Below are 26,126 nucleotides of genomic sequence, written 5' to 3' on the forward strand. Positions count from 1 at the left end.
ATACAGGGGGAGGCACGTGCCAGCCCGCACGTGTATGTGTGTGAGTGATCGCAATGCTGCCTGAGACACTGGCGCTTGATACGCAGAGACAGCAGCCAGCACCAAGAGACGAGAAGGTAGTTCAGCGCTAGCAGAAGCGTCTGTTGATGCTGAGACAGAGAGAGACCATCAGAGACATTCCTTGATTTTGGCAGAAGGGCATCTTACGCATATTGACTGTTAGAAATAGCCAGTGATTGCTTGAGATTTATATTGCTAGGCAGCTTGCGAGACATCCATCACTGACACCGAGAACACTTTGGTTTCTTATTAGACATTCGCCTACAAATATATCTGTCAGGTGCAGAGAACTGCCACTGCTGAGACGCCTGCAGGTCCAGGCAACTTAGCTTTAGGAGACCTACACACATTAATAGACAAGAGACAGCTACATTCTCTAGAGACCACTCCTGCAAAATTCTGCATTCTCCTCTAAGAGACACTCAGCTTCAGAGATGAGAGTCCTAGAGACCGAATAGCGATTCTACACAGCAAATACGAAGAGAAAAGGTGCAAGCATCTCTTGAAAGAGACAGCCCAGGCACCTGCGAGACATCCATTGACTGGGAGGAGACAGTAGAAGGAGATACAGCACAGGACACCACCCAAAATAGTGACAGACAGAACAAAGAAGCTCCAGACATCCCGCAGACAGGCGGCGGAGAGCAGACAGACATAACTTGAGGTAAGTGCACCCTGTACACCTGCAGAACAAAGAAATAGCCTTAACATTCCATCACATTTTCATTGTTGGTACCTGATTCAGAATTGCATTAGATACTCCCTGTTTCTTGTTTTTTCCTCTCTATAGCAGCCATGTTTAACTCATTCAGGCTTATTTAGCAGAGCAGTCATAAATTGGTCATATTTTATCTGTTTTATTACTGAATTATTTTTTTATTGGCACAGGACAAATTACTGTAATGTTAAGGGCGAAGATAGCCTGACCAGTTTCAAAGCATGCAGACAATTTTGAATGCAGGCCTATAAATGTCCAGATAACACCGTGTTAATTAAATCAGCCCCTAGAATATTGATTCAATTTAATGTTATCCGTTTCTTTGTGCATACACAAAAATATAATGGAAAGTCGCATTATATGTTATCGATGCGACACATACAGTACAGAATACAGTTGATAGATTTGTACTTGCAGCGAACCCAGAACCACTTGCGTCACCCGGTAACATGCTGCCCTCTATCCCTAGGGAATGTGTTGCACCTCGAACAAGCCAGCCATTGAAATATAATTGTATCACATTTCAATGCAACTACATTTGTCGGTTGAGCTGTGACACAATGCTCATAGTGTGAAAGGGCCTAAGGTCCTTGTTGTCCAGATGTCAGGTTAGCAGTGCCTAGCAGGGACGGTCAATGAGATATAAACAGTTCAGAGTTGATGCAGGTTTATGCAGCTTGAAAATAAGCCAATAGAATTCCACATTGGCAGGATTCAATTGGTCCATTTCAAGCTATATAAATATTCGTACAGAATTTGCATGATCCTGAATTGCTTGGACTTCTTTTCACCTCATTGACCATCCTAGTGCCTAGGAACTAGTAGAGAACGTGACTGAATTCTCCTACGGAGGCATCAGCACCTAAAAAGCATATATTAAAATCCTAATACGTTGATCTGCTCAGCTGCAGGAATTAACAACAGGCTCTGATGCGATTGGTGCTACTTGACTCAGCATGGTAGCTGTCAAATCAGAGCCTTTAGCTGTAGCAGTCTGCCAGAGAAAATGGCTGTTGTTGGCATTTCTACACGCTATGGTCATACTTTGCCCGATGTACAGTTTTTCAGTATGGGCAAACAGACATGTCAGTGGATAATATGTTAAGTATAGTATCCCTTCATACACATTCACTGTGTTCATTGCAGTGATGCTACTGTCCTTCACGACTTTTCTGGAATCCAGACAGATATTAGGCATGTCATGGGTAGCATGCCATCATTGACATGGCCATTATAGTGGATACCAACAGACATAAGGAAAATGAGGGTTTGCATACTAGATTGTACATTGAATACGCTGTGACCGTCCACTCATTGGATCCAGAGCGAATGTGAATATCATACTGTCAATTGAAAGTGAGGTTAAAGCTCATATCGATGGATAGAATTACACTTGACATAGCCATGAAGAAAAATTCTCATGATTTTTAACACTGATTTTAATACATTATTTCAATCCTTTTGGCTTCCTGAGTCCTGGTATTTTTCCAGGCATGCTTCTACACATATCATAAGTGGCCCACTGGCTATGAACTATATATGTTATGATTGCACTACATCAGGTATTTGTTCAAAAATGTTTATCTTGCTTAATAAGTAAACAGGAGTACCATCTTATTTTTGCATCAATCTTGCTCCATATTTGGTACCTTCACATGCAAAACTGCAGTCTAAGATTAGATTTGCACTGGTGACAGTTACCGCATTGCGCACAAAAATGGACACTATAGTAATGTTTCTCTGTTTGATGGACACATTTTTCGTATGGTGGTTTCCTCTTCCATGAAACTCCCTTTTTGCCGAAGTGACTGACCAAAAAATGGCAGAGGAATGTTGTAGGCAGCATCCACCACATGTGACTTGGTTAAACATCAGTGTTAATCCTGTCATAGAAAATGTGAATCCTGCCATAGAAAATGCATTTTTTTTCACCATCATTCACACTGCATCAGTTGCATTGCAGAATAATTCTGCATGTCACCTTGCTGCCCATACAATTCTATTCTACTAACCTTTTGTTCTACTGGCAACAAGAGTGACAGGAAAATGCCTGGATTTAAAGCTAGTGTGAATCCAGTCTAAGGAAATCATAAACGGTCTTCACTTGCACAGCATTTGGGGTATGTTCGCTTCAAAAAAAGTTTCTGTATTGTGTTAGCCAATAAAATTGTGTAGGTAGAAAAAAAAGCAGATCTGCTTATCTGGGGCTTCCTCCAGCTCCTGGCAGCTTATGTGTCCCTCGCCACAGCTCCGCTCCCATCCGGTGGCCTGGCGTCCCCTCCGTAGCAGCAGCCGACCTGGCAAGGTTGGCAGCCTTTGCGCCTGCGCAAGCATGCAGCTTTGCTGATCGCGATCCTGCTTACGTATACGAGAGCATTCTGCACAGGTGTAGAAGTACTGTGCCTGCACAGAGGTTGCCGAACTCACTAGGTCGGCTGCTGCAACGGATGGGCCACTGGCTGGGAGCGGAGTTACGAGGAGGGAAACATAAGCAGCCAGGAGCTGGAGGAAGCACCAAATAAGTAGATCTGCATTTTTTTTTTTAAACACGGATGTATCCTTTAAAGGGAACATTAACTCTAAAAAAAAAAAAAAAGAGTTTTACTTACCTGGGGCATCTACCAGCCCCCTGCAGCCATCCTGTGCCCTCGCAGTCACTCATGGCTCTTCTGGTCCCCCGCTGCCAGCTAGTTTCATTTTTTTGCCGACTGGGAGTCGGCTGGCCGCCATGCGTACGTTTTTACGCATTCCTGCTGGTGCAGGAAGCTATTGCAGACATCAACAAGTACATTTTTACGCGTTACGGGTGTAATGCGTAAAATGGTCCCCTGCATTACACCCGTAACGTGCAAAAATGTATGCAATAGCTTACTGCACCAGCAGGAATGCGTAAAAACGTACGCATGGCAGCCGGCCGACTCTTAGTCGGCAAAAACGAAACTAGCTGGCAGCGGGGGACCAGAGGAGCCATGAGTGACTGCGAGGGCACAGGATGGCTGCAGGGGGCTGGTAGATGCCCCAGGTAAGAAAAACTTATTTTTGGGGGGGGAGTTAAGGTTCCCTTTAAGTTATGCAAACTTTTAGGAAACGGGTCCCCTTCTTCAGGCAGATTTCCAGATGTTGGCTGAAGTAAAACACTGTATGTGTACACAAATGGTAAACACGTAGATTACATCTTGTTCACTATTTAACTTTATACAGTGTTTTACTTCAGGTAACATCTTAAAATCTGCCTGAAGAAGGGGGCTAGTTCCCTGAAAGTTTGCATAACTTAACTTTATCAGTTAGCCATTAAAAGTGGATAAAGCTATTACTTTTACAAAACTTTTTCTCAGGGCTGTGGAGTCGGGACAAAAATCTTCCGATTCCTCAGTTTATGAAACCACGACTCCGGGTACCCAAAATGGCTCCGACTCCTCGACTCAGACTCCTTAGTTTAATACTTAACTGGGCTGTGGATTTTGTACAAAAATCATCCGTCTCCCGACTCCTCAGTTTATGAAATCAACGACTCCGACTCCGGGTGCCCAAAATTGCTCCAACTCCGACTCCACAGCCCTGCTTTTTCTACCTGCAAGTCTAAGGGAAATCCTATTAATCAGAAAGTATGCAAGATAGGCTAGGGAATGCTCTGAATTGTGAATAAAGTACTGTGAAGTAGTTCACTTATATAGTTTGAGGTTCAGTATATATGTAGTTGTTGTAGAAGACACCATCCTTTTTTATCTTGGATCACCTGCAAACTACCTGAGCTAGGCAAATCCAGTGCTATCGAGTAAATCTGTTGGAAAAGTGACACAATCTGCTTGTCGAAGTAAGGGACATGCATATTACTGTATAGTATGTTTTAGCTTTCAGTGCTTTCCTTTATCTGAAATGCTGCCTGTTTATTTACATTGGGGCTGCCATCTTGTTTGTGATGTCAGCAGAATGCTTTGCAGCTTAGCAAATTCCTGTGCATGGTTTCCCTTTCTCTGTCCAGTGATTTGCTTTATCTGAAGTTATTCTGAAGACAGCCATACACTATGTTACAGTTTAACAGATTAGCTGTGTCATTAAAAAAAATCTATTGAAAGCTAGGGCTTTCTTGATTGATTTGAACTGAAAAAGCAATTGCTTATGGATCAGTACAGGCTGTTTATCTTCTATCTCATACTGGAGTATAGCAGAGGTTGCTGACAGGTTTGTAAACTAGTGGTTGTGCTTTTACACTGAGAATTTTAGGTTTAGTTTTTTTTTTAATCCAGGACAATTAGGCTTAATTACCCCCCCCCCCCCCCCCAACACTGGCCTGAGCCCTACCATTATCAAATTTTTGCCTAACTCTTCCCTTCTTACCGGTCACCATATAACCCGCACACCGACCCACCACCACCACTGTTCCTGAACACGGACCCGCCCCTACCAATTCATTGCCTGTTACTAACCTGACCCCCTCCTGTTACGTAATGTTACCCATAGTAACCTAATCATTCCCCCCTCCCCCACCTTATTACCTAACACTAACCTAACTCTCCAACCCCGTTACCTAACACCAACTTACTCCATCTCATTGCTTAACGCTAACTCGTGCTGTTGTATAACACTGACCTAAGCCTGCCCATTTCTTAATTCTCTCCTACGTCCCCCTCTTTTGTCGAACACTAATCTAACTCCTCTTGTTGCCTAACACTAGCTTATCTCCTCCCATTGCCAAAATCTTATGTGCTCTTCCTGTTGCCAGATTTACTCCTCCCATTGAACCATAACTCTATCCTGTTACCTAACATTAACAAACCCCTCCACCTGCCTAACCACCTCCTGTTTCCTAATCAAAAATGATCTTTGGGAAAATATTGAACACAGAGACCTTGTTTGACATCCGCAAACCTGATGTAGTTATAAGAAGGTATAAAAGAGGAAGATTGCCCTCATTACCCCTGCAGTCTAACGTCTTACTGCTTTCAGATGTACCTAGCTACAATGTTTCTAGATTTTTTTAATAGAAAAGATTTAAAAAGCCACAATGGCATAGGCTTAGCTATAGGAATTGGACCCAAACCGTCCTCATTCTTGTTGGCAGTGAAAGGCTTGGATGGCCAATAGGATAATGCATCAGCTTCCTAGCCAATAGCTATTTGGTTTATTGCTAATCATAAACTTATATAGATTTAAAACACGCTGATTTTTGCAAAAAAAAAAAAAGGTCCGGTACTCCACTTGGATCTGATGAGCTCAATGCCTTTTTAATGAGGTGCAGACATGTCAAATGGGCACAACGTTTCGGTCTTGTTGACCTTTTATCAGCACTTGATCAAGGTCAACAAGACCTAAATATTATGCCTGTTTGACATGTCTGCTGTAAAATTAACGAAAGCCTTGAGCTTATCAAATCTAGGTGGAGTTATGGACCTTCTTTTGCTTTGTGCACTGTGGGCTGCTGTATGGTGGCCAGAGTGGATAACTCCCTGGTGAATATGTATTAAATTGGGTTGTAGGGTCAGCCTCACCCTTGCCTGTTTGGATGCCTTCTTTCAATAATCATGAAAAATACATTCGCGTATTTAAAATATAGAAGTCTAAAGTACCAAGTCAGGAGTCAGTCTTAAGGATTTATGTACTGACGCCACAGCCCTGGCTACCCATCAACATTATTTGTGTATTACCCTACTCTAACATGCGTGGTACCTGGCCCTATATTTTATCTAATGTGATGTCCAAATATCACACTTTTGTCTCTGCATCCTCTGCTGGGTTATTTGCATATCCTTTGTGCCAAAAGAGTATGATTTGGCATAAAGGTGGATTAGGGCAGAGGAGTGTGCCAGTGCATTGAGGGCTACTAAACCTGGGAAGACCTGAGGTCCAGGAAGAGATACGGCACATCTATAGATCTGTTCAAGGATACTAAGCTTTAGTTGTGATTTTGGAATTGAACATGTCAGCACTATATAAATAAAGAATAACAATAACATTGTGTTAAGTTGTCCTTTTGTGCTGGAGAACTGGATGCAGCAGGTCTATCACTGCACTGTTTTTGAAATGGCAACATTTTATACATAGACTATGGGGTCTATTTATAATATATTTGTTATTTATACCAATATTCCTATTTATAAATCAGAAAAATACATAATTTATTGTTACATTGCATTGCTTTATCATGACAGCAGCTGGCATTGGTTTATAAATCGGTAGGGATTCTTTTCATTTCTGGGGCAGTTCTGCATTCATACCTGAGTGTAGCGATGTCAATGTTTTTTGTTTTGTTTTCTACTTCAGTTTCATTGGGAATGTTAAAGAATGTGAATGGCTTTTTGGTTTTGCAACATACAGTATCACAATTCTCATTCCATTATTTCCCTTTTATATAAATATGTAGCATCCGATGGCAATGTGCAGCACTGGGCAGTAAAATTGTAAAGGATCATGAGAAAAAGTGATGTACCTTGGGAAATAATGTTTCAGCTTAATGGGTGCTCTCTTATCACTGTATGCTTTTCGTACCACTGCTGTAGCATTTCAAAGCCAAGCATAAGTCTCTATGCACCCACTGAAAAATGCTTATTGACATATCTAGGGATGTACAACAAGCCGGACCAAACTCGTGTTACAGAACAGTGTAGTTACAGCACCAGAACAGGTTGTTTTAGGTTTCCAAGTGGGCTTAAAGCATGGATAGATTTCATCCCTACTTCTGTCCGCCCTCTGCTTATCTATAGGCAGCATTATAGTCTGCTTTTTGTTCCTGTGTTAGTATAAGCAGCTGCACCCTGCCAGGGAGAACAGTCTGGATTACATCACCACGGTATGTCACATGCTTGGAAAGGGCTCCACCAATCACTGATTTCACAGCATAGCACTGGCTGTTGACTTCTAGTTAATGATGAACTGCTGTTCTGTGGCTGGTGTGATGCAATTGTTGTATATCGGGCACGAGGCTGCTTGAATGACTTCATGTGAGTGTGCAAATGAACAGAAAAGACATTTCAATGGGTTTTATTCTCCTTGTGAAACAAAGGTTGCCATGACACAGGCTTTGCCAGCAACGTTGGCCAAAACTTTCCCTTTGCTTTTTACAGAGTGGAGTAATTTTAGGAGCCCTGTTAAGTGTTTAATGCTGTCTGTGTTCTGCTGTCATTGTAACTCCCCACAGTGAGCACCCTTTCTCATCGGTTTTATAAGCATAGTACTCTGGTTAATATCATGTGGTGAAATGCGGCCACTTCATCAGAAGCAGACCAGCTGAAGGAATGAACAGCAGGATCTGTAGGTTGTGCTCTGCATAATTTGGACTGAGCACACTGTATGGAATGTTTCACCAAAAAGGGATTGCAATTAGTGATTTTGGAGTGATTTTCACAGCGCTCTTGCTTTTCCATACTTTCTACAGAATTTCAATGACTACAAAAAATGCTAAATGCAGTGCTTTTGCTATTTAACACCCCCATTATGGGTGACTGGGATTGATATTCAGGAAAGTGGGTGGAGCCTACAACAGCCAATCAAAATTCACCTATTGATTTTCAAGGGAATATTTAAATTGCTGCCATTCTTTCACTGTTACTGGCAGAGGTCTCAAACCTGCTGCAATCGGTCATTGGGGGACTGGCAATCAAATTCAGAAAAAGGAGCGGAGCCACAAACAGCCTATCGGATTTATTTGATTGATACACTGCTTCTATTCTCACATTATTGATTCCAAGGACGAGATACATAGTCATTCCCATAGGCAGTAGTCATAAATCCCTATAGCGCTGTATGGAGCCTGGATTCCTGTCACATTTGTGAACATTACTACCCCCTGTTCCTCTTCTGCAACCCACGTTTGTGAGTATAACTACTCTTGTAATATTGAGCTAATTTTATCCTACGATACTGTGCTTCCTTTATAGTAACAGTCCCTACTTCTACACTGAAGACACAAAGGCTTGCCAGCTCAGGTCTTAAAACTTTTGGATTTTTCTAAAATTCATGACTTAAGGCATGACTTATAGAATTTCCACCTTTTATCAATTGCTAGATACCAAATTGAACAACTGTTACCTCTTCGACTAGCTACCAGAGATATACAGTGTCCATTGCTTCAAGGCCTTGTAATCCTGCAGAAACCCATCTTTTTTGCTGGGGGAATCTGTATGGCATGATGTCATTGTGCTATGTCCCCAAGGGCTGAATCTGTGCTGTAGGGATGATCAGATGCTGAGTTTTCCAACTAGATTAACATTTGTTGCCTTTAGCGTACATCTTAGAATTAGGTCAATCAAATGCTTTTGCTGCAGATTTCAGTTGGCCTGGTTCAAAGCTTTATACACATCACAGTCAAACATCTCAAAACAGCAGTTCTGTGTGATATCAGACTTTCCTTAGCATGTATTGTTCTATTTATGAGAATGACTGGTTTTGCTTAATTAAGAACAGTTCAAGCAGCACAATTATATCTGGTCTGTAAAACACAGAAAAGCAATAAATCTGAGAAAATGAAATACAGAGGTAAATAGTACACCAAAGATAGAAACTCAATTAAGCTGCAACATATGAGCTAGTGAAAAGGTTACTTTAGAAAGAATAAATACTGAATGTATCAATCAAGGGTTAGATCCTTTGTCTTGTGTATTTTTTTTCCTCATCGTTTTGCAAGATCCCACTTGCTTTCTATAGTGGTTAGAGTTGCTAGAGGATTCTCTGCCTCCAGAATCATTTTAATCCTGACCTTATGTTATACCTATCCCCTCCACACAATCTTTGTTACCTAATCTCATTCTGGCTATACTGCAGCGAATAGTAGCAGCTCTGACTCTAAGAAACGCTGAATATCTAATTAAATGGTTTTAAGTTACATTGTTGGCAGTGTTTCTCCTGCCGTAACATTGCTGTGGTTTTAGCCTGTGGACTTGGATCAGATTGAGGGTGTGGTGTGTGCCAATTCAATAATGTCGCTGCAACGCCCTACGCACATGTCCCAGTCAGGACTGTTGCAAAATCTCATCAGGTGTCCTCTACATGCCTCCCATCTGATCGGAGCAAAACCACACCTCCTGCTAAATTCACACCCTCTCTGGGCTGTCGTCCTCCCACTCTTTGAACGGCCCCTCCTGGAGGGATGTGGTCAGAGCTGCTGCATGGCATACACTCGAGTAATGTGATTGCTTGGTTACATAATGCAGATGTGTATTTGCTCGTGATGCATTGCTAAGCTGTGCTGTAATGGTGTGTCAGTTTCCATGTGTAGCACATGTTGGAACATTGTGTACTGCTGTTATGTCCACAGGAAGTGACTGTCGCTGAAGGGTAAATTATTACCAGCACAATCGGGAAGTGTCTGGATGTGATCCTGAGGCTGAGAGTATTTTTTTTCATCCCAGATCAACAGAGGGAATTTATAAAGATCAAATACATATTTTACAGTTTTTTTAATATGAAATCTTGTTTGCGATGATCTTTACTTTTACTACTTTTTCTTTTTTGACACAGACAGGTGATTGACTTCAAATAGCAAGGGTTAAGTTTTTCTTAAAGGGTTACTCTAGAACAAAAATCTATATAACATGTAATCACTAGACAAGTCATTTCTGTAAGCGAATGGCAGTTATTTTTCAAATTCGGTCTGCATCTTCGATAACGGTTTAGGGAAGTTTCATTGCAACGTTATACGGCTTGGTGTGAAAGTTACCCAGAAGCCTGTCTCAATCTGTCATAAGTCTGGAAAAAGCAAGACGTATACCACGTTGCACCTAAGTGACAAATGTTTTTAACAGGGAGGAGAGAGCCTGTGCTCCTGCAGGAATTGTGACCGGGGTGGGAAGATCATAAATTCCGTTTTTTCTAGATTTAGTATGACTTTGCTCAGCAATCATTATAGCTGAGTCATTATAGCACAGCCAAAAGGGGGCAGGCTTGGGCTTGAAAAGACATCAGAGAAGACAGACTCAGCTATAATGATTCCTGAGCAATGCTAGACTGAATGCTCAGTCAGGGATTTTATCAGGGCTGATAACAAGCAGGCTGAGCTGTGAAAGATGAAACAGAGAGCAGGGTAGGTGTTTTCTCTAATGTTCCCATTGATATATATGGTAAAATACATGATGGTACTTCGTCTCTGGTTCACTTTAAATAAGGAAAAAGCCTGTGCTGAGGGAAGTGGTCCATTTACATGCAAAGAATCATTAACCCTCTGCACTCAAAACATTCATAACCAGCTGGAACGCAAGTAGAAATTAAAACAACTAGGTTGTAAAAATTGAAGATCTTTGCTTCCAAAATGTACTGGACCAACTCCCCATGTTGAGATTCCCTGCTTACAAACTGGTCCTTACTATAGTCACTCAGCCCATTTATTTAATGGTGTGAGGGGCTCAATTTTGTTTCTCCCTAGAAAAAAAAGAGACTGATTTATGTGCATGCATGTGTTCCCTTTGTTGAAAGCTATAGAACCAGAAATTACCTCAGCTCAAGTTCAAGAGCTTGAGGTGTTTGCTTCCTTGCTCACTGGCCTTGGTAAAGTTTTCCTTTCTGGTTGAACTTGATGGACAGATGTCTTTTTTTTTATCAATTAAATTATGTTACTAAAGTAGGGACTAATTCCAAATGCATGTAAATGAGGAGGAAGACTTGCGGTGAATGATTGTAAGAACTCTATCTGCTTTTCAAATTAATTTTCTTCGATATTCAGTCTAGTTGTGTCTTAAGGGGGAGGGCCTTCCTACTGAGGGTTTTAACAGGAGCACCTCCCTCCCACCACCGACACAACACACACTGTGTATTTCGGGAAGAAAATATTGTTTTGATGTGCAGCTTTCTCTGTAAGCAACTTGTGAAGTACTTCATCTTCATATGCTCATCCAATACTGCCCATGATCACTTTTGGGGTCAGTTTCAAAAAACTAAATTTCTTTAACACAATTATAAGTATCTCATCACACATGTTTATGGAGATAAAAAGTGTATTAAATCCTGGTTGTATTTGTGCTCAATTGATAAACATATTTATTTATTTTAACCCCTAGGCTCCTGGTTTACACATGGATGACACAGAGTCCTCCGATTTCTTGTCTTCAGGCTCCCTCTATTCTGCAAGCACCAACTCTACTGATCAGGATAATCCAAACTATGTTGGATTTGAGGTCTTTCAGTCTGATTCTGTGAGCCAGACTGTCACAGTTGAGCAGGACTATGAAAATGTGAGGCTGATTCCAAACTCCAGGCTAAACAGTTCCAGTCATCCTGTCCTGGTGCGATTGGAGAACGAGTACCAAGCCAGGCGCTCCTTTTGGCAACAACATACAGCCCAGTACTGCAGATACTCCGCAGATGTGGAGGAAAGGACTTCATGTCCAAGTAAGAGTAACGAGGACAAGCAGTTAAAAGACTTGGTGTTTCCAGATGGGTCCCATCAAGGACTTAAGAGGCAGAGGAGAAAGGACAACAAGTCTCCAGAAGACTGGTGGAAGGAGAGGAAAGAGCAAAACCTGCCAGTTTCAGACGGAGACCGGATCTTTGCTCAGAAAGTAAGTCAAGAATGTCTTTGACCTAACATAAAGTAACATATCAATTCTGTAAATGGAACTTCAGAAAACGTTTATCTGATTGATTACTAGGGCATATAAATCTGCAGTTCTTTGATTCCTGATTATTCAATTTACCCTTTTGTGGCAAAAAGAATACAGATGATTTAAGTCTTCATATGACTTATTTTATTTGTGAGGATATCTTCCCCGGAGCTGAACAGAATGAGAATGTAACAGGGTTAGAATTGACCGAGTGGCTCGGAAGTGACATCACGTGGTAGCCGGGTTGGTGGGGATAAAATGCACTTGGCCTAATCAATCTGCCAGGCTGATTGCTGAACCGAGGGATGCTGGATGCTGCTGTACACTGGATTCTTGGCAGAGGGGGTAGTTATCGGCCTCAGGCAAGTTTCAACTAGCGTGTACACAGCTAAAGTCTGGAAGGAATTGATACGTTGCTGAAAGGAATAGAGAAAACTAGCACTGTCCCCAGCATTTCAGGAGATTTGGTAATTTGAAGAAGAAAAATGCACTGAAGAGCTGCATTGTTTTGTTCAAAGGGTGTAACCATAGCAAATTATATGACTGCTCTGTAGCCTCAGAACAAGAGGCTTTGATGTGCCTCGCTGTGTAGTTATTTCGAGTTCAGTACATTTTTATTGAGAAGACCACAAGAAGCGCTGCTGTCAATCAAGTCCACGTTGTCCGCAGCAGGTTTCTTCCAGAGTAAAATGAGGCATACATTACTTTTCTCCTATGTTCCTGTTGCTTACAGTGGGTAGTAGAGATCTGACAGAACCGATAGGTTTTGGACTAGCCCATCTCTCCATAGGGGATCCTCAACATGGCCTTTATTCTTTATAAAGACACTTTCAGAAAAAGATTTATACAGAGATGCTGGCCAGCCTCCCTGCCCGCTGCACACTTTTTTGGCAATTGGACGGGGCAACTGCCATTCACCAAGTGCTTTTGAAAAGAAGTAAAACCCTGAGAATCCCCATGAGGAGATTGGCCAGTCCAAAACCTGTCGGTCCTTTCAGATTTCTACTACTTACTGTAAGTGACAGCAACATAGAAGAAAAGTAATTTATGGCTCATTTTACTCTGGAAGAAAAGTACTTATTATTTGTATGTTTTATATGTATTTACATTTTTGCAATTTTCATGATAAATACATTTTAAAATGCAATTTAAGGAAACCAGAGACTAGTTTAACTAAAAGTTTTCTACATACCTGGTGCTTCCTCCAGCCCCATGTGCACGGATCGCTCCCACACAGCTGCCATAGAGATACGTAGAGGGCGCACTTCTTTTGCGCAGACTGGCCGCGACTGGCTGAAGTTACGGAACCCAATACCGAAGAGGGAGAAGACTGAGGGCAGCGGTGTGGGAGCTATCTATGCGCATGGGGCTGGAGGAAGTTCCAGGTATGTATAAAACTTTTAGTTAAACTCGTCTCTGGTACACTTTAGGATTGCAGTTAAAGTTTTAAATTATGGTTTTTGATAGAAAGGGCTGCGAAATTATATTTGTCTTTGTCTTCTGACCAGATAAGAAACAAATAGTTCTTAGTGACCTAGTGAATGAACGTTGATGCAGCTTAGGCTGCAGACCTGCTGTCATACACAGCAGGATTGTGCTCTATCCTCACAGCATTATATTAATCCTGGAGGTGCACAGTGTGTGCAGCGTGATACTTACGTACGTTTTCCATTCATGCAACAGAGGAATCAACAGCTTGTCACAAGCAAATACTTATAACAAAAGAGATATACTTATCTTGCAGTGCAGTTCTACCAGGAGGCAGGGAATGAAAGAAGGCAGCCATTCTAAGTGCTAGCACCCCTCTAATGGAAGTCCAAAAGTCATGTGAAGAGGTGCCTTGTTTTAAAGTTAACCTGAAGTGAAAATAAATTGAGAAAAACAATTTTATGTATAGTCCTAATTCTAAAAAGGATCCTGATCCCAAATTCCTGATCCTATAGTCTAACTTTGCATTTAAAGGTTAACATCAAAAACTACCTTTGTCTACCTGAGGCTTTAGATTATAACCAGCTCCCACACAGACAAATTTTGAACTGTTAAGGTGGCCATACATACATGATTTGGCGGCCAATCCACCATCCGATTTACTAATATCAAATCCGATGAAAATTGGTGCCGCCACAAGCATTCCCTATCAACAGTTTTAACAGTTTCGGTCCAAAATTGGTAGAATATTTTGATCGGACATGCTGGGAAATGTTGAGCCGATGCGAGCGATATTGCGAGGAATATGCAGCTTAACATATTACTGTCATGCTTTTAAAGGGCTATTTGCTTGGCTGTTTTGCAAACTCATGTTAGTTTAAAAATGCATTGCATGTGGTTTTTCCATAGAAAATTAGCTTTCAGACTTTTGCTTTTGAGTTTTTTTGTTGGTTTTTTTTTTTTTTGGCGCTATATTGCTTTTTTAAAAGAGGAGTATGCTTCATTTTTTGAGGAAATGGCTGCCTTATAGAAGTTGCATACCTGCACTGATGCGCATTAAAAAAAAGTTACATGGATATAAATGCATTTTAAAAACGTGAACAAACCCTAAGCCTTGTCTGTTCATACTTGATCCAGGTTTGATTCAGAGATCAAAATAAAAGCTTCAGTGTTTGTCTCACAAGTTCCTTCTAAATAAGAAGATGGTTTAAAAAGAAAAAGGGCTGGGGCACGCTTTACCTCATACTAATACTATTTTCTTTTTCTTAGTGTCGGGAACTCCAGGGCTTCGTAAAACCACTGACAGAGCTTCTGAACGGCCTGAAGAGGGGCAGATATGACCGAGGTGAGTGCTGAAAACGAGACTGTACTTGCAGTGGCCTAGCGTATTGACCACTGCACTCCAAAGACCTATTACAAGTGAATCTGTGTCCAAAAGTAAAACAAGCATGTGAAAATCTGATACATATTACCATCTTATGAATGCCCATGTTTGACTTCACTGTAATTGAGTCTTAGCAGTAAAATTGCTTTTTTCCCTCCTGTATTTGGAATAAGGGACACAGATGGCTGGCCTGGTTGCTATACGGTTCATGCATATCTACCAGGCAATGACTGCCACCTGGTAACTGTGTAATGCAAGCATTTGTAACCACATGTGTGTCAGTGGTTGACACATGGTATGGTCACTGAGCAGCTGAGCAGCAGGAAAGGGCTGCATGCCATGTCTATCAGGCAGCTGCTGTACACCCTGATATAGAGTACAAGGACCACCCCTCTGCTGCCCGCGAGTGCCAAGCAGAAAATGACTCATCACTGTCAGATGCCTATTTGAAAGAGGCCTAACTGGGTAGTGCCGAACTAGTCCTCAAGAATTTTTCTGTGAGTTTCTTCACTTTGGGTTTACCTGACATTAAAACAAACTTAACAGCTTGTTCACACTATAAGCGCTTGTGTAATCAATTCTAATGTGAGTGTTCTGACATGAGCGGTAAGCTCTCTTTCCAATCGCAAACGCGGGTCCTGAACCGTTTTCTGGGCGATGGCGCTTCAATGCAAGGTATAGGAATTAAATCAGAACAACGGTTTCGTGAGCGTGTTTCAAGCAAAGGTTCCAGTTCAAGATTGCAATTGCAAGATTGCGGTTCCTGCTGTCTGCTCAACGAAAATCGCAAAACAAAAGTGCTTACAAAATCGCTTCCAAAAATGCAAATCACACAAAAAACGCTGGTAAATGCTTTAAAATATCGCTCACAAAAACGCTTAGAGCTTGCGATTTGTTGTGTGAACTAGGCCTAACTGCTGTTTTTTCTGTGAGGAAAACATCCTGGCAGCTGTAATTGTGAAGAAAGTCTCATGATCAGCTGAGCAACCACTGGAAACAGTGATTAGAGATTACTCGTCTACAAATAGGAATGTAATATAAAAGAAATGCAATAGTAATTGTGTGGATAGTGCTAAAGGACTCCATTAGTATCTATCTACCTCTTCTATAGGTGCGAATACACCTGTCAGTGCAGGATTAGGTAGCTGTGGTGTGGAGGCCGATTCCATCTCTGAATATCACAGTGTACTTTGCATTGTAAATAGGTTGCGTAACAGGAGAGAGAGGAGTGTTCATTCACATGGCACTGCGGGAGACTTGCCTGAAAGAAAACAGCTCACCGCCCAGGATCAGGGAACACCTCCTCAGGTGCAGTGACATGCTCTGAACACAGGGAACACACACCTCAGCTGCTCTATTATCAGATGCAACTGCTCTATTACACTGAGTTTTATTAACACTGTTTAGCAGCATAACCACTACTTAATTTATATGGAAGTTTTGTAAAATTGTTTGCAAATCTGCTCCTCCTTCCTGCAAAAAAGAAGATATATTTATATGTGTATATACACATATTTATTATGTTTATTAATTAATGCAGCAGAAGGTATTCGTAAAGGGAATTGAGCACCTCAACTATAAAAATATTTAAACTGTCCCTCCTCTAATGGGGGAGCTTTACTGTAAGAGAAAATTAGAACATTGGAATTGGTTGTGACTCGGCTTTTGGGAATGTAATGTATACTGATGGCTGGATTTTAAGGTCCTAGTTTTTATGTCTACATAACATGCAAGTCATGCCTGGGCTGGTTCAGTGACCTCTGTTAGGCCTTGTTTGCACTTCTCAGCACTGATGGCCATGCGATTGCAACGCAATGCCCGCACCATCTGCACTGCTGATCCCATTTACTACTGTGAATGGGTCAGTGCTGCGCTTTGCCGACACAGCGCATGTATTCTGAACATGCAGTCTATGCATTTCTGATGTTCCTGTGTGTCGCACACTAAATGCACTAAATGTGCACGGCAATGCATATAGTGTGGCCTTAAACCTTGTACAGGGGCCAGCACTAGGTAAATATGTGAAATGCCTACTGTGTATGTTGCCCTTGTCATTTGTCACAGCTGCATCTCATCAGCTCATTCCTGGTGATACAGCACTCTGCACTGCACCATGGTCTGGGATTCAGGCAGCCCACAGGGGCCATCGATCACCGCAGCTGCAGGGGGCTTTCAAGTGTTTAAAGTAATAAAAGATGACTCGGCTCTAGATCAAAGGAAAACAAGGATACCGGCAAAATGAGAAAAAAATCCATGAGAGAAAATGGATTCGATGGGTAGATTAATAAGAACTACCGTAGTGTGCGGGATTATGTTCCTGCATATAAATAAACTATTATATAATACATCACAGAGCTGGGCATTTTTATGAGATGAACAGGATGGCTAATTTCTCCTTCCTGCTCACAAAATACAAAAATCTCCTCTGAATTTAGATTTTACAAACTTAAGTTGCTGATTTCATTGTAAGTAGCTGTTACACTTGAAAGCGTAAAGCACACAGGAAAAACGCATTCGTAATTCAGTCGGTTTGTGCAATTGCAAACTCACATTCAGTTTTAATGTATGGAGCATAAACGCAATTATGCAAACAAATGCAGCGTGTTTGCTGATTGCAGAAAATCAAACCACACTAGTGAAAATGCTGTGCTGCGATTTACATAACCTCACTGGCATTCTTTGAATCGTCAACTGCATGCATTCTGAAAATCATATCAATATGCGTGCAGTGTAAAAGAACCCTGTTAGATTTCTTTTTAAATGTTAGATAACTAGGGATTGAAATTGCTGTGAGATGGTTCACCAGCAGTAAACTTCAATGCCATAATGCCCAGCATGACCTTTGACCTGAAGTCTGCTAGCTTGTAGCAATAATTTTGTCATGTGGCTTTTTGCTGAAAGCATTCACTAGTTTTTTTTTATTGTTATATGGTCAGTTCATATCGCTCAGTTTTACTTCATGGACACTTTAAGGTACCATTTTCCAATCCCGCTGTCTTGCCTTCTGCCTGTCCTTACCTGACCCCTTAGAAGACTGCATGTGAATGTTCTTCCTGTACACGTGAATCTGAATTAATAGCTATTTTGCAGATCTTCTGTGTACTATTACCCAATTAGTAATCTTATTTTAAATTGCTTTATTATTGCCTACTAATGAATTCTGTAATTGGAGTTATGCCGCAGTTTCCCCCAGGGTATCTACAAAATGTGTTCCCAGAATAAGTTGTAGGGAAAAGTTGTAGAAGGCAGCTGTGTTTCTTTCTTTTCTTTTTTTTCTTTTTTTTTTTTAATAAGAAAAGTTTTTTTTTTTTTTTTTTAAGTTTTCTATGTACAGTATGATATCATCATCATCATCATCTGTTGGTAAAGTGCCCAATCTTAGTATTACAACTGTATCTCCGGTCACAGAAAGAGGACAGTATTGCTTTCCATATGGTTGAAATAACTTATAATTATTTGAAATAGTTTTCATTGTATTATGATTTTTTTCTGGTCTATACCCCAAACTTAGAATAAACTTAACTAAATGCATGACCACCAAAAACTGTGCCTATACCAAACAAAAGGGCTAGCTGTGACTGTTCAGGAATGTATAAAGGAGTTCCTAACAATTGCTGTGCTATTAGTGATGGCTTGAGTGCTAACGTGCCAGGCTCCTGGGGACGTATATAAAGTATGGAGGGGAGGTTTTTTATTTATTTTTTATTTGTATTACGGACGGCTGTAATTGACATTATATATTTTATCCTGTGGTTTCAGGCCTGAGCAGTTTCCAGCAGAGTGTGGCAATGGACCGCATACAGAGAATTGTTGGAGTTCTACAGAAACCCGAAATGGGGTGAGTGTTACTGATGAAAGCCTTGTGCCATTGTCACTAGCCATAACTGATCACAACCCACATCTACAACACAGCTGTGAATCTGGACAATGGCCTCAATTCACTAAGATCATGCAGGAGATAATAAGGCAAGAGTAAACTTGCCACAGCACAGTGAGAGAGTTATCTTATATCTTTATTCCTTAAGGGTGCCCATACACTCGTCAGATTGGCAGCAGACAGATAAGAAATGCATCTGATGATCTATCTGATGCGTTTTTAGAACATTTTTTACCAGGATAGAATTCCAATAGATTTCAGTTTGAAATCTGTTGAAATTCGATCTGATGGCATTTTTTTGCCATCAGATTTCCATTAAGGCCAATGCAAACTGATAAGCAATCTCATCAGATCGACCTAAATTTTCCACCCTGCTAGTTCGATGGAAATCCATCGAAATCGATCGAAATCGGCCGTCGATCGGTCGATTGGCCAACCGATTTGCGATCGATCGATCGATCGATCGATCGCGATCGATCGGTCGGCCAGAAAATCGGCTGAGTGTATGGGCTGCTTAAGTTACCTCCTCTGTAGATAAGTTTCCTCCTATGTAGTTATTTTCACACACAGTTAATTAACAGCCTGTTTTTAACTTAAGAATTCTGGAGTAATTTTGAGGATTGAAGCGTTAACTTAAAGACAGAAGAGTTAACTTTAGGCTTGCCTGAGGTAAAATGTTTCCTGAATACTACATGCCTCATCACCATGGTGATAACTCTAGAAACGTTATTAAAGACAGGAGATAAGCTTAGTGAATTGAGGCCAATTGTTTCCAGTTTTATCATGCTTACTTGGATATGCTATCAACTGAACTTCTCACTGTGTCAGTATCCTATACACTGTATGTTAAGTAGAAAGAACAGGGTAGTATGATCAGCACAGTTCATAACTTGTCACGGGAGAAAAACACATAGTGGGGCAACAACCATGACAAGTTATTAACTGCTACATTGCTTGGCTAACAAAGTACGGTGATAGAGGTATTCTGCAGCAGTTGTTTTGGCAAGACCAAAAACAAAAAAGGTTTCAGGTAGGACTCAAACAGAGAAGGAAGGGCTGTCTAAAGGTAGGTGTGGCTACATACCTAGTGCATTGTAGCTTTCTAGCACAGTTCAGGTTTTTTAGTGCACCAAAAGTGCATCCCACTGTCTCAGATTCCTAATGTCTTTAACTGGAGTGCTTGAATTTGTAGTGTCCCCTGTAGTGTCTGCCCCACTTTTTATCGTCCTCCCCCACACTTTCCAATGATGTCTATAGCTTTACAGTGCTTTAAGCATCTGCAGCTCCACTCCGGTAACTGACCTGCAGTGTTTGGCAGGGAAGTGTTCTCTGTGCAGTTGACAAGATAACATGCTCTTCCTTTGACAGCCAGCAGTACAGCCACTACCCCACATCCTTTCGCCACAACTCAAGCTTATTTATACTGTACATGTATAATATTTAAAGACTGGACTGGATCTTATTTTTCATTGCAAACTCCACTGCAATTTGCAGTGGGGTTTCCCTACTTCCTCCTGACCCTTGATTTGAACCAGCAGGTCAAACGATGAACAAGTTGTGTCGCTCAGTAATGTGACAGTGTACCAAAGCCCTTAGACTGTACGTTGCTTTACCATCGCCATTCATATATCCATCCTCATCACTACCTGCATTTTCTACATACGATTTCTAAAATTATTATGGTCCCACGGTTTCCTCCCAGTCCACTCCATTGTGCCGCTGTGCACCTTCAAAAGCTGGCCGCCTGGACCAGTTGTGGGCTACTGCAGAAACATGGCCAGATCCACCCATGCACAGTAGCCTGCAACGGGCAATATACTGGAGCACAGCAGCATGGCAGACTGAGAGGAAACCAAGGGACCTGTCAGGCTAAGGGGGCTGGAAGAAGCCCCAGGTAAGTAAAATAGAATTCCACCTCAGGTTTACTTTAGCTTTTATACTTTTTTAGTCAAAGAAGCATTCTATGGTGTTTTATTGGTTTGGCCATTGCATAAGAATAACTTTTGTCATTTAGATCTTTTTCAAATATTTTTCCCTTACATAGCTCAGTTAACTAGACTGGGAATATTAAGAATTTCTGTATCTGATAACGTTCACACTTGTTCCCCTGACATTATTTGTAAACCCTGTGCAAATATTATGTACCTATCACCACTTTTGTGTCTCTGTGTAACAATTTTCCCATTCCAATTTATCTAATTTCTAGAGAGCGTTACTTGGGCACCTTACTTCAAGTGGAAATGATGTTGAAAATTTGGTTTCCTGGTGTCGCCAGCTCTGCTTCTGCTTCTTCATCTTCTTCTTCCTCTTCAGATTTTGAAATGGAGGAACCTCAAAGTAAAATTGCCAAGGTAAGGACAACTCTTTTAGCTCAGGCGACTCAGATCTTTATTTTATTTTTTTGCTCTGTTTGTAAAAGATCTTTATACTAAAACACCTTGCGCTGCTTTACAGTCCACTATATCACATAGCACATAGTCCAGATACTACTTGTATCCGCACGGTTTTCAGGACGAAGTCTCTTGACATAAGCCCTCAAAGTAAAAAGAAGAAGTTTTCATTGCATAGGCCATCAAAACATATGGCTCCTTCACCATACAAAAACGTTCCCCTGTGCGGTTTTACTGATAACCACCACGGCACTCGTGTCCACGGATCTAGACCAAGTTGCGCCTGGGGCAAGGTCAGGTTTTGGCGCCTTAACTGCCATTCCCCATCCAAATTTTGCCGCCTTTTTAAGAATTCAACAAACTGCGCCTGGGGCAAGATACCCGTTTGCCCCCCCCCCCCTAGATCCATCCCAGTGTCCACCACCTTCAGGGACCGCCCTCATATTAGTACGTCGCTGCCCCGGCCTACAGACAGCAACCACAGCACATGATATAGATCCTGCGATTTTTCTCCTCCGCCCAGTCTCACTCCCTTGAACTCATAAAACAGAAAATACACAAATCATTGCGCAGACTGCTATTTGCTTGTGATTCCCCAGAACCTCAGGTCTAAGGGTGTCACCCTGTGTGTCTTTTAGTCGGGTCACCCTACAATCCTTGTGATCTACACACCTACAGGGACTGTGCTCACCTTACACATTGGCTGCCCAGACCAACAGGCAGCAACACAGCATGGGTACACAGTCCTGGATCAGTTCATCCCTTGCGTGCCTCTTGCAAAAAAAAAACGAGGTTCCCGCAGATGCAAACTGTAATGCTAAACAAAGACGCTCATCTCCTAAAACCATTTATTAAAGTATAAAAATTGGTAGCACTACTCACAAACATTCGAAGTAAAACAGCATGTAACAGAGGACATCTCCTCTTTGCACTAAATCCTCTCCTGCCCGTGTAGCCAAGCCCTACGCGTTTCGTCTAATGACTCATCAGGTGATACAAGTAGTATCTGGACTATGTGATATAGTGGACTGTAAGGCAGCGCAAGAGGTTTCGTACATCCATTTTATTGTTTGATGTTATTTTTTATGACATTTTAACCTGTGCAGCATACCTTCAGTAGGTGTAGGTTTAGAATTAGAGGGGGGAGCGCACCTTTTGCTATTTATATAATATCTGTTTGTAAAAGATCACTTAGTTTCCTTACCACTGGTGTACAGAAATCTCTATTCCACATGAGTGTGTATTGTATTTACAATTGTCCTGACATTTATTTTTTTCAATTTTGCTATAAATATCTTTTAAATGAAATATTAAAGAGTACTTGAGGTTTAAATGACAGACTCAGAATGAGCACAGATGGGGGGGGGGGGGGGGGGGGGGGTTACGGGGTGAACTATGTACCTGTCCTGGTGCCTTTGGGGCAAAGGTGACACTAGCACCCCACTTCAGCAGTGTTTCCAAAAACTGATGAAGGTCTTCAGAAACCTCTTCCTGCGTGGCCGTGGCACTCAGGTGGACGTTGGTTGAGCTTGGAGGCGATTTCGAAAAACAAAAATCGACAAGGGCATGTTCTGACGGAGTGGAGCGATCACCTGCCTGAAAGGAACTCATCAGGACAAATGGGTATTTAACCCTGCGACCCCCTCAATCATTCAGACAGTGCCTGTAATTACAGGGTCTATCAGTGTAGTTTTAGGTACTCTTTAAAGCTTGAACTGCTGAATTTTAACCATCAACTCATTGTAATTACCCTTGAAATCCCTCATCTTGTCTATCTCTTTTTCACATTTTCAGCATCCAGAAGTTGGAGCCACAGAGCAGAAAAGTTGCCAGCTAAGACAACCTGCTAATTTGAACATTCCAGTGACAAGTAAACAATCACAGTGTCATGCTATGGCCCCGGCACATACAGACTGTCCTTGCTGCAAGGAGAGGATTCAAGTCCTGGCAGAGTGGCCAACCATGAACTTGACGTGGATGCACACAGCTCCCATCTCCAACCCTGCTTTAAGCCAGATAGATCTCCATCGTCTAAACACAGCTTTAGTTCAAGACTTTTGGCCTAATGGAAACAACTGTGGCATCATTTTCTTGGTTCCTAACAGTCAGGCTTCTATGTCGTCTACATCAGAATCTGTAGTCAAAGGAGAAACTCCTTTAGACCTTTGGCAAAGCAGAGAAGAGACACAAGATCAAAGCCCTGTTCGCAGCCACAGTGCTCCAGCTGTATTTGTCTTGGGTGATAAACCAGATCTTGAGCAAATGAAAAGTCACTCACATTCACTCCCTCACCTTCCAACGTATACGCAGACCTCTGGTGGAGAAAAAACCTAAACTGTCCCGTTACTTTGTCTCCAAGTCAATAGAAAGATCATCTGTGATCCAGTCTTGGAAGTTGGGGGTACCAAGTGTTCACTATGGGGGAAAACAAATGACTGGACGTGTTGCCTTTCACTGTTCTGTGTGAGGCCACATCTGAGGCTTTATGTTTTTGTTCGGTTATACTGAGCTGAATTCCAAAGAGATGCTTGAAGCAAGATGGACCTCCTGTGGCCAAAATAGACATTTCAAAGGGAATCCAACAGCAATAGTTCATTTATTTCTAAGCCTACGGTCTTCAAAAAAGCTTTTTTCAATCTGTTATCTAGACAGTTTTAGAACTATAATGCGGCCAAAATTTCAAAAACCTCCCTCTTTTTTATAACTGTTACAAATAATGGTGTGTTATCAGAGGAAACTTTGATGCATGTTCTGGCGATATGTAGGCTGATAATATGTGAGTTTGAATAAAGTGTACAGTCTTTGCTTGTCCATCACGATGGGAAATTTCTGTGTTGATAATACAAAAATGGCAGCTCCCCAAGTCCCATCTTTTTACTTTCATTCTGAAGATGTTAAACGTAAAAAAAAAAAATTGCATGGAAAACCATAGTCAAACAAACTGCTTGAATATCTTAGCTAATGCTACACCGTACGATTACGCCAGACAAAGTGACCTTTGTTAAATATTATTTATGCAAACCAGAATGCATCAAAATTGGCATCACCTGTCCATTGGCCAGGCTGCCATTTTTTTCTGCATAGTTAGCTATGAATATGCAGGCTGATCCCCAGACCGTATTGGTTGAGTATTTTGGGTAAAATGTGGCTGTGTCTACAAAAGTAGCTTCAGCTGTTTAACAGCTAGGCAGGCCACCAGTCATACTTTCTGCCAAATCTTATCAATGACTGTTTTGTGTCCACAATTCCCAATACTGTAAGCAATATAAGATGCCCAATGCATAGCTTCCATCTCCTGCCCATGCCAGAATTATCATAAGAATGTTAATTAGAAGATTGCTTCTTACCTTTGAGGACTAAGGAAGTGGTTACCTTTTTATAATTAGCAGTGCTCTGTGTTCTCCAATCCCCCACCCAAAGAGGTGTATGGAGTACTGTTTTCTTTTCCATAAGATGGAGCCCCCCACCTGAAAACTAAAGAAGCTGGAGGCATGAGAGCCACATGACCACTTCTTGAAGACACAGTATGTTTCTACTAAGCATATTCATTTTGAAAACCCCCTTGCCCAGTCTCTGCCCTGGTAGTGCTGCACTAGGCTACTGTGTAATGTTGGGATCTCATGATACAACAATGTGTGTTGAGCTGAGGACAGAACAGAAGAAACAGATGTTGTGCAACCATCTATCTCTATATCTGATCTATGAGCAGATAAAGATGAGAATTTTAAGTGACCCATTAGTGACAGGAATAGGAAGGCTGCCATATTTATTTCCTTTTAAACTCTGCCGGTAGCCTAATTGTTCTGCTGATCCTTTACCGCTGATACTTTAGTCCACTGATTTAGAACCAGTGTGAACTCAGCATCTGCTAAAGTTTGACCACAGTAACCGTATGTTTATGTCAGGTGTGTGATTCAGATTTTAGCCAAGATTGATCACAGCACAGACAAAGAACAAGAATTGTTTAAAATAAAGCAAATATGGCAGCTTCCTTATCCCTTTCAGTACAAGGTCACTTTAACCAATAATATTGCCTTTGTAAAAAGGATGCCTAAAAGTTAATAATGTACAGAAGTTAGGGTGACCAGCTGCCCTCAGCTATAGGCTATGCTGCTTATGCAGAAACCTGCCCCTGAAAAGCCCCAGGGAGTTAACCATTTTTTTTAGCTTATTGACTGGTAGAACTGACTGACTGTGCTAAGTTTCAGTCTGTTAGGGCAGGTTATGGTTAGGTGGGTTAGTGTCAGGATCTCAAAGATGGGTGAACTATAGCCATGAAAAAATGAAGATGTATATGGAGGGTAATACATTTGCATTACTTTCACATTCAGTTGCTTCATTTGCACATACTTGGAAAACATGCAGGTCATTTAGGGCAGTGGGCACAAATAGATAACTAGCTATAAGGGATGTTTCACACTGCACCCAATTTTATGCATTTTGTGATCCATTTTTAACCATTGGTGAATGGCAAAATGCAAGGACACTACAGTAGTTGTATAACCTAAATCACTCGGTGACTGTGATGCAATTTTGCCTGATTGCAAACGTCAGTACTGCTGGATTTTTTGAGCATTTGCACTTATGTACTAAGTATAGGAGCACAGGAAAATCGCATTGCAAATTATGGTGCCATAAGATTTTTCTTGTGATCTCGCAATTTAAAAATTCATTTGTGTAGCGCAACCCATCAAATGCACACTAATTGCATTATTACGCCCGCATTCTAAATAGAGAAAAT

At 41.4% G+C, this 26,126-nt stretch overlaps 1 protein-coding gene across 2 annotated transcripts; it reads left to right on the top strand.

Moving 5' to 3' along the window:
* On the top strand, positions 1-24,196 carry CIART (circadian associated repressor of transcription). Of its 2 annotated transcripts, none has more exons than XM_068253524.1 (6): positions 1-724; positions 11,764-12,264; positions 15,004-15,079; positions 18,878-18,956; positions 21,202-21,346; positions 23,180-24,196. In XM_068253524.1, the coding sequence occupies exons 2-6, from the start codon at positions 11,779-11,781 to the stop codon at positions 23,717-23,719; spliced, it is 1,326 nt and encodes a 441-aa protein (XP_068109625.1). In that variant the 5' UTR covers positions 1-724; positions 11,764-11,778; the 3' UTR covers positions 23,720-24,196. The 2 variants fall into 2 exon arrangements, with proteins under 2 accessions (XP_068109625.1, XP_068109626.1); XM_068253525.1 differs by lacking the exon at positions 1-724 and adding an exon at positions 7,998-8,587.
* The last annotated feature ends 1,930 nt before the right edge of the window (positions 24,197-26,126 follow it).

The sequence above is a fragment of the Hyperolius riggenbachi genome, chromosome 9 (genome assembly GCF_040937935.1).
Source record: "Hyperolius riggenbachi isolate aHypRig1 chromosome 9, aHypRig1.pri, whole genome shotgun sequence".
NCBI lineage: Eukaryota > Metazoa > Chordata > Amphibia > Anura > Hyperoliidae > Hyperolius > Hyperolius riggenbachi.

Excerpts from the sequence above, each read along its gene's own strand:
- CIART (XM_068253524.1), top strand. The coding sequence starts at position 11,779 with ATGGATGACACAGAGTCCTCCGATTTCTTGTCTTCAGGCTCCCTCTAT. Across the intron at positions 12,265-15,003 it reads ACCGGATCTTTGCTCAGAAA|TGTCGGGAACTCCAGGGCTT; the intron begins GTAAGTCAAGAA and ends TCTTTTTCTTAG. Across the intron at positions 15,080-18,877 it reads GAGGGGCAGATATGACCGAG|GCCTGAGCAGTTTCCAGCAG; the intron begins GTGAGTGCTGAA and ends CTGTGGTTTCAG.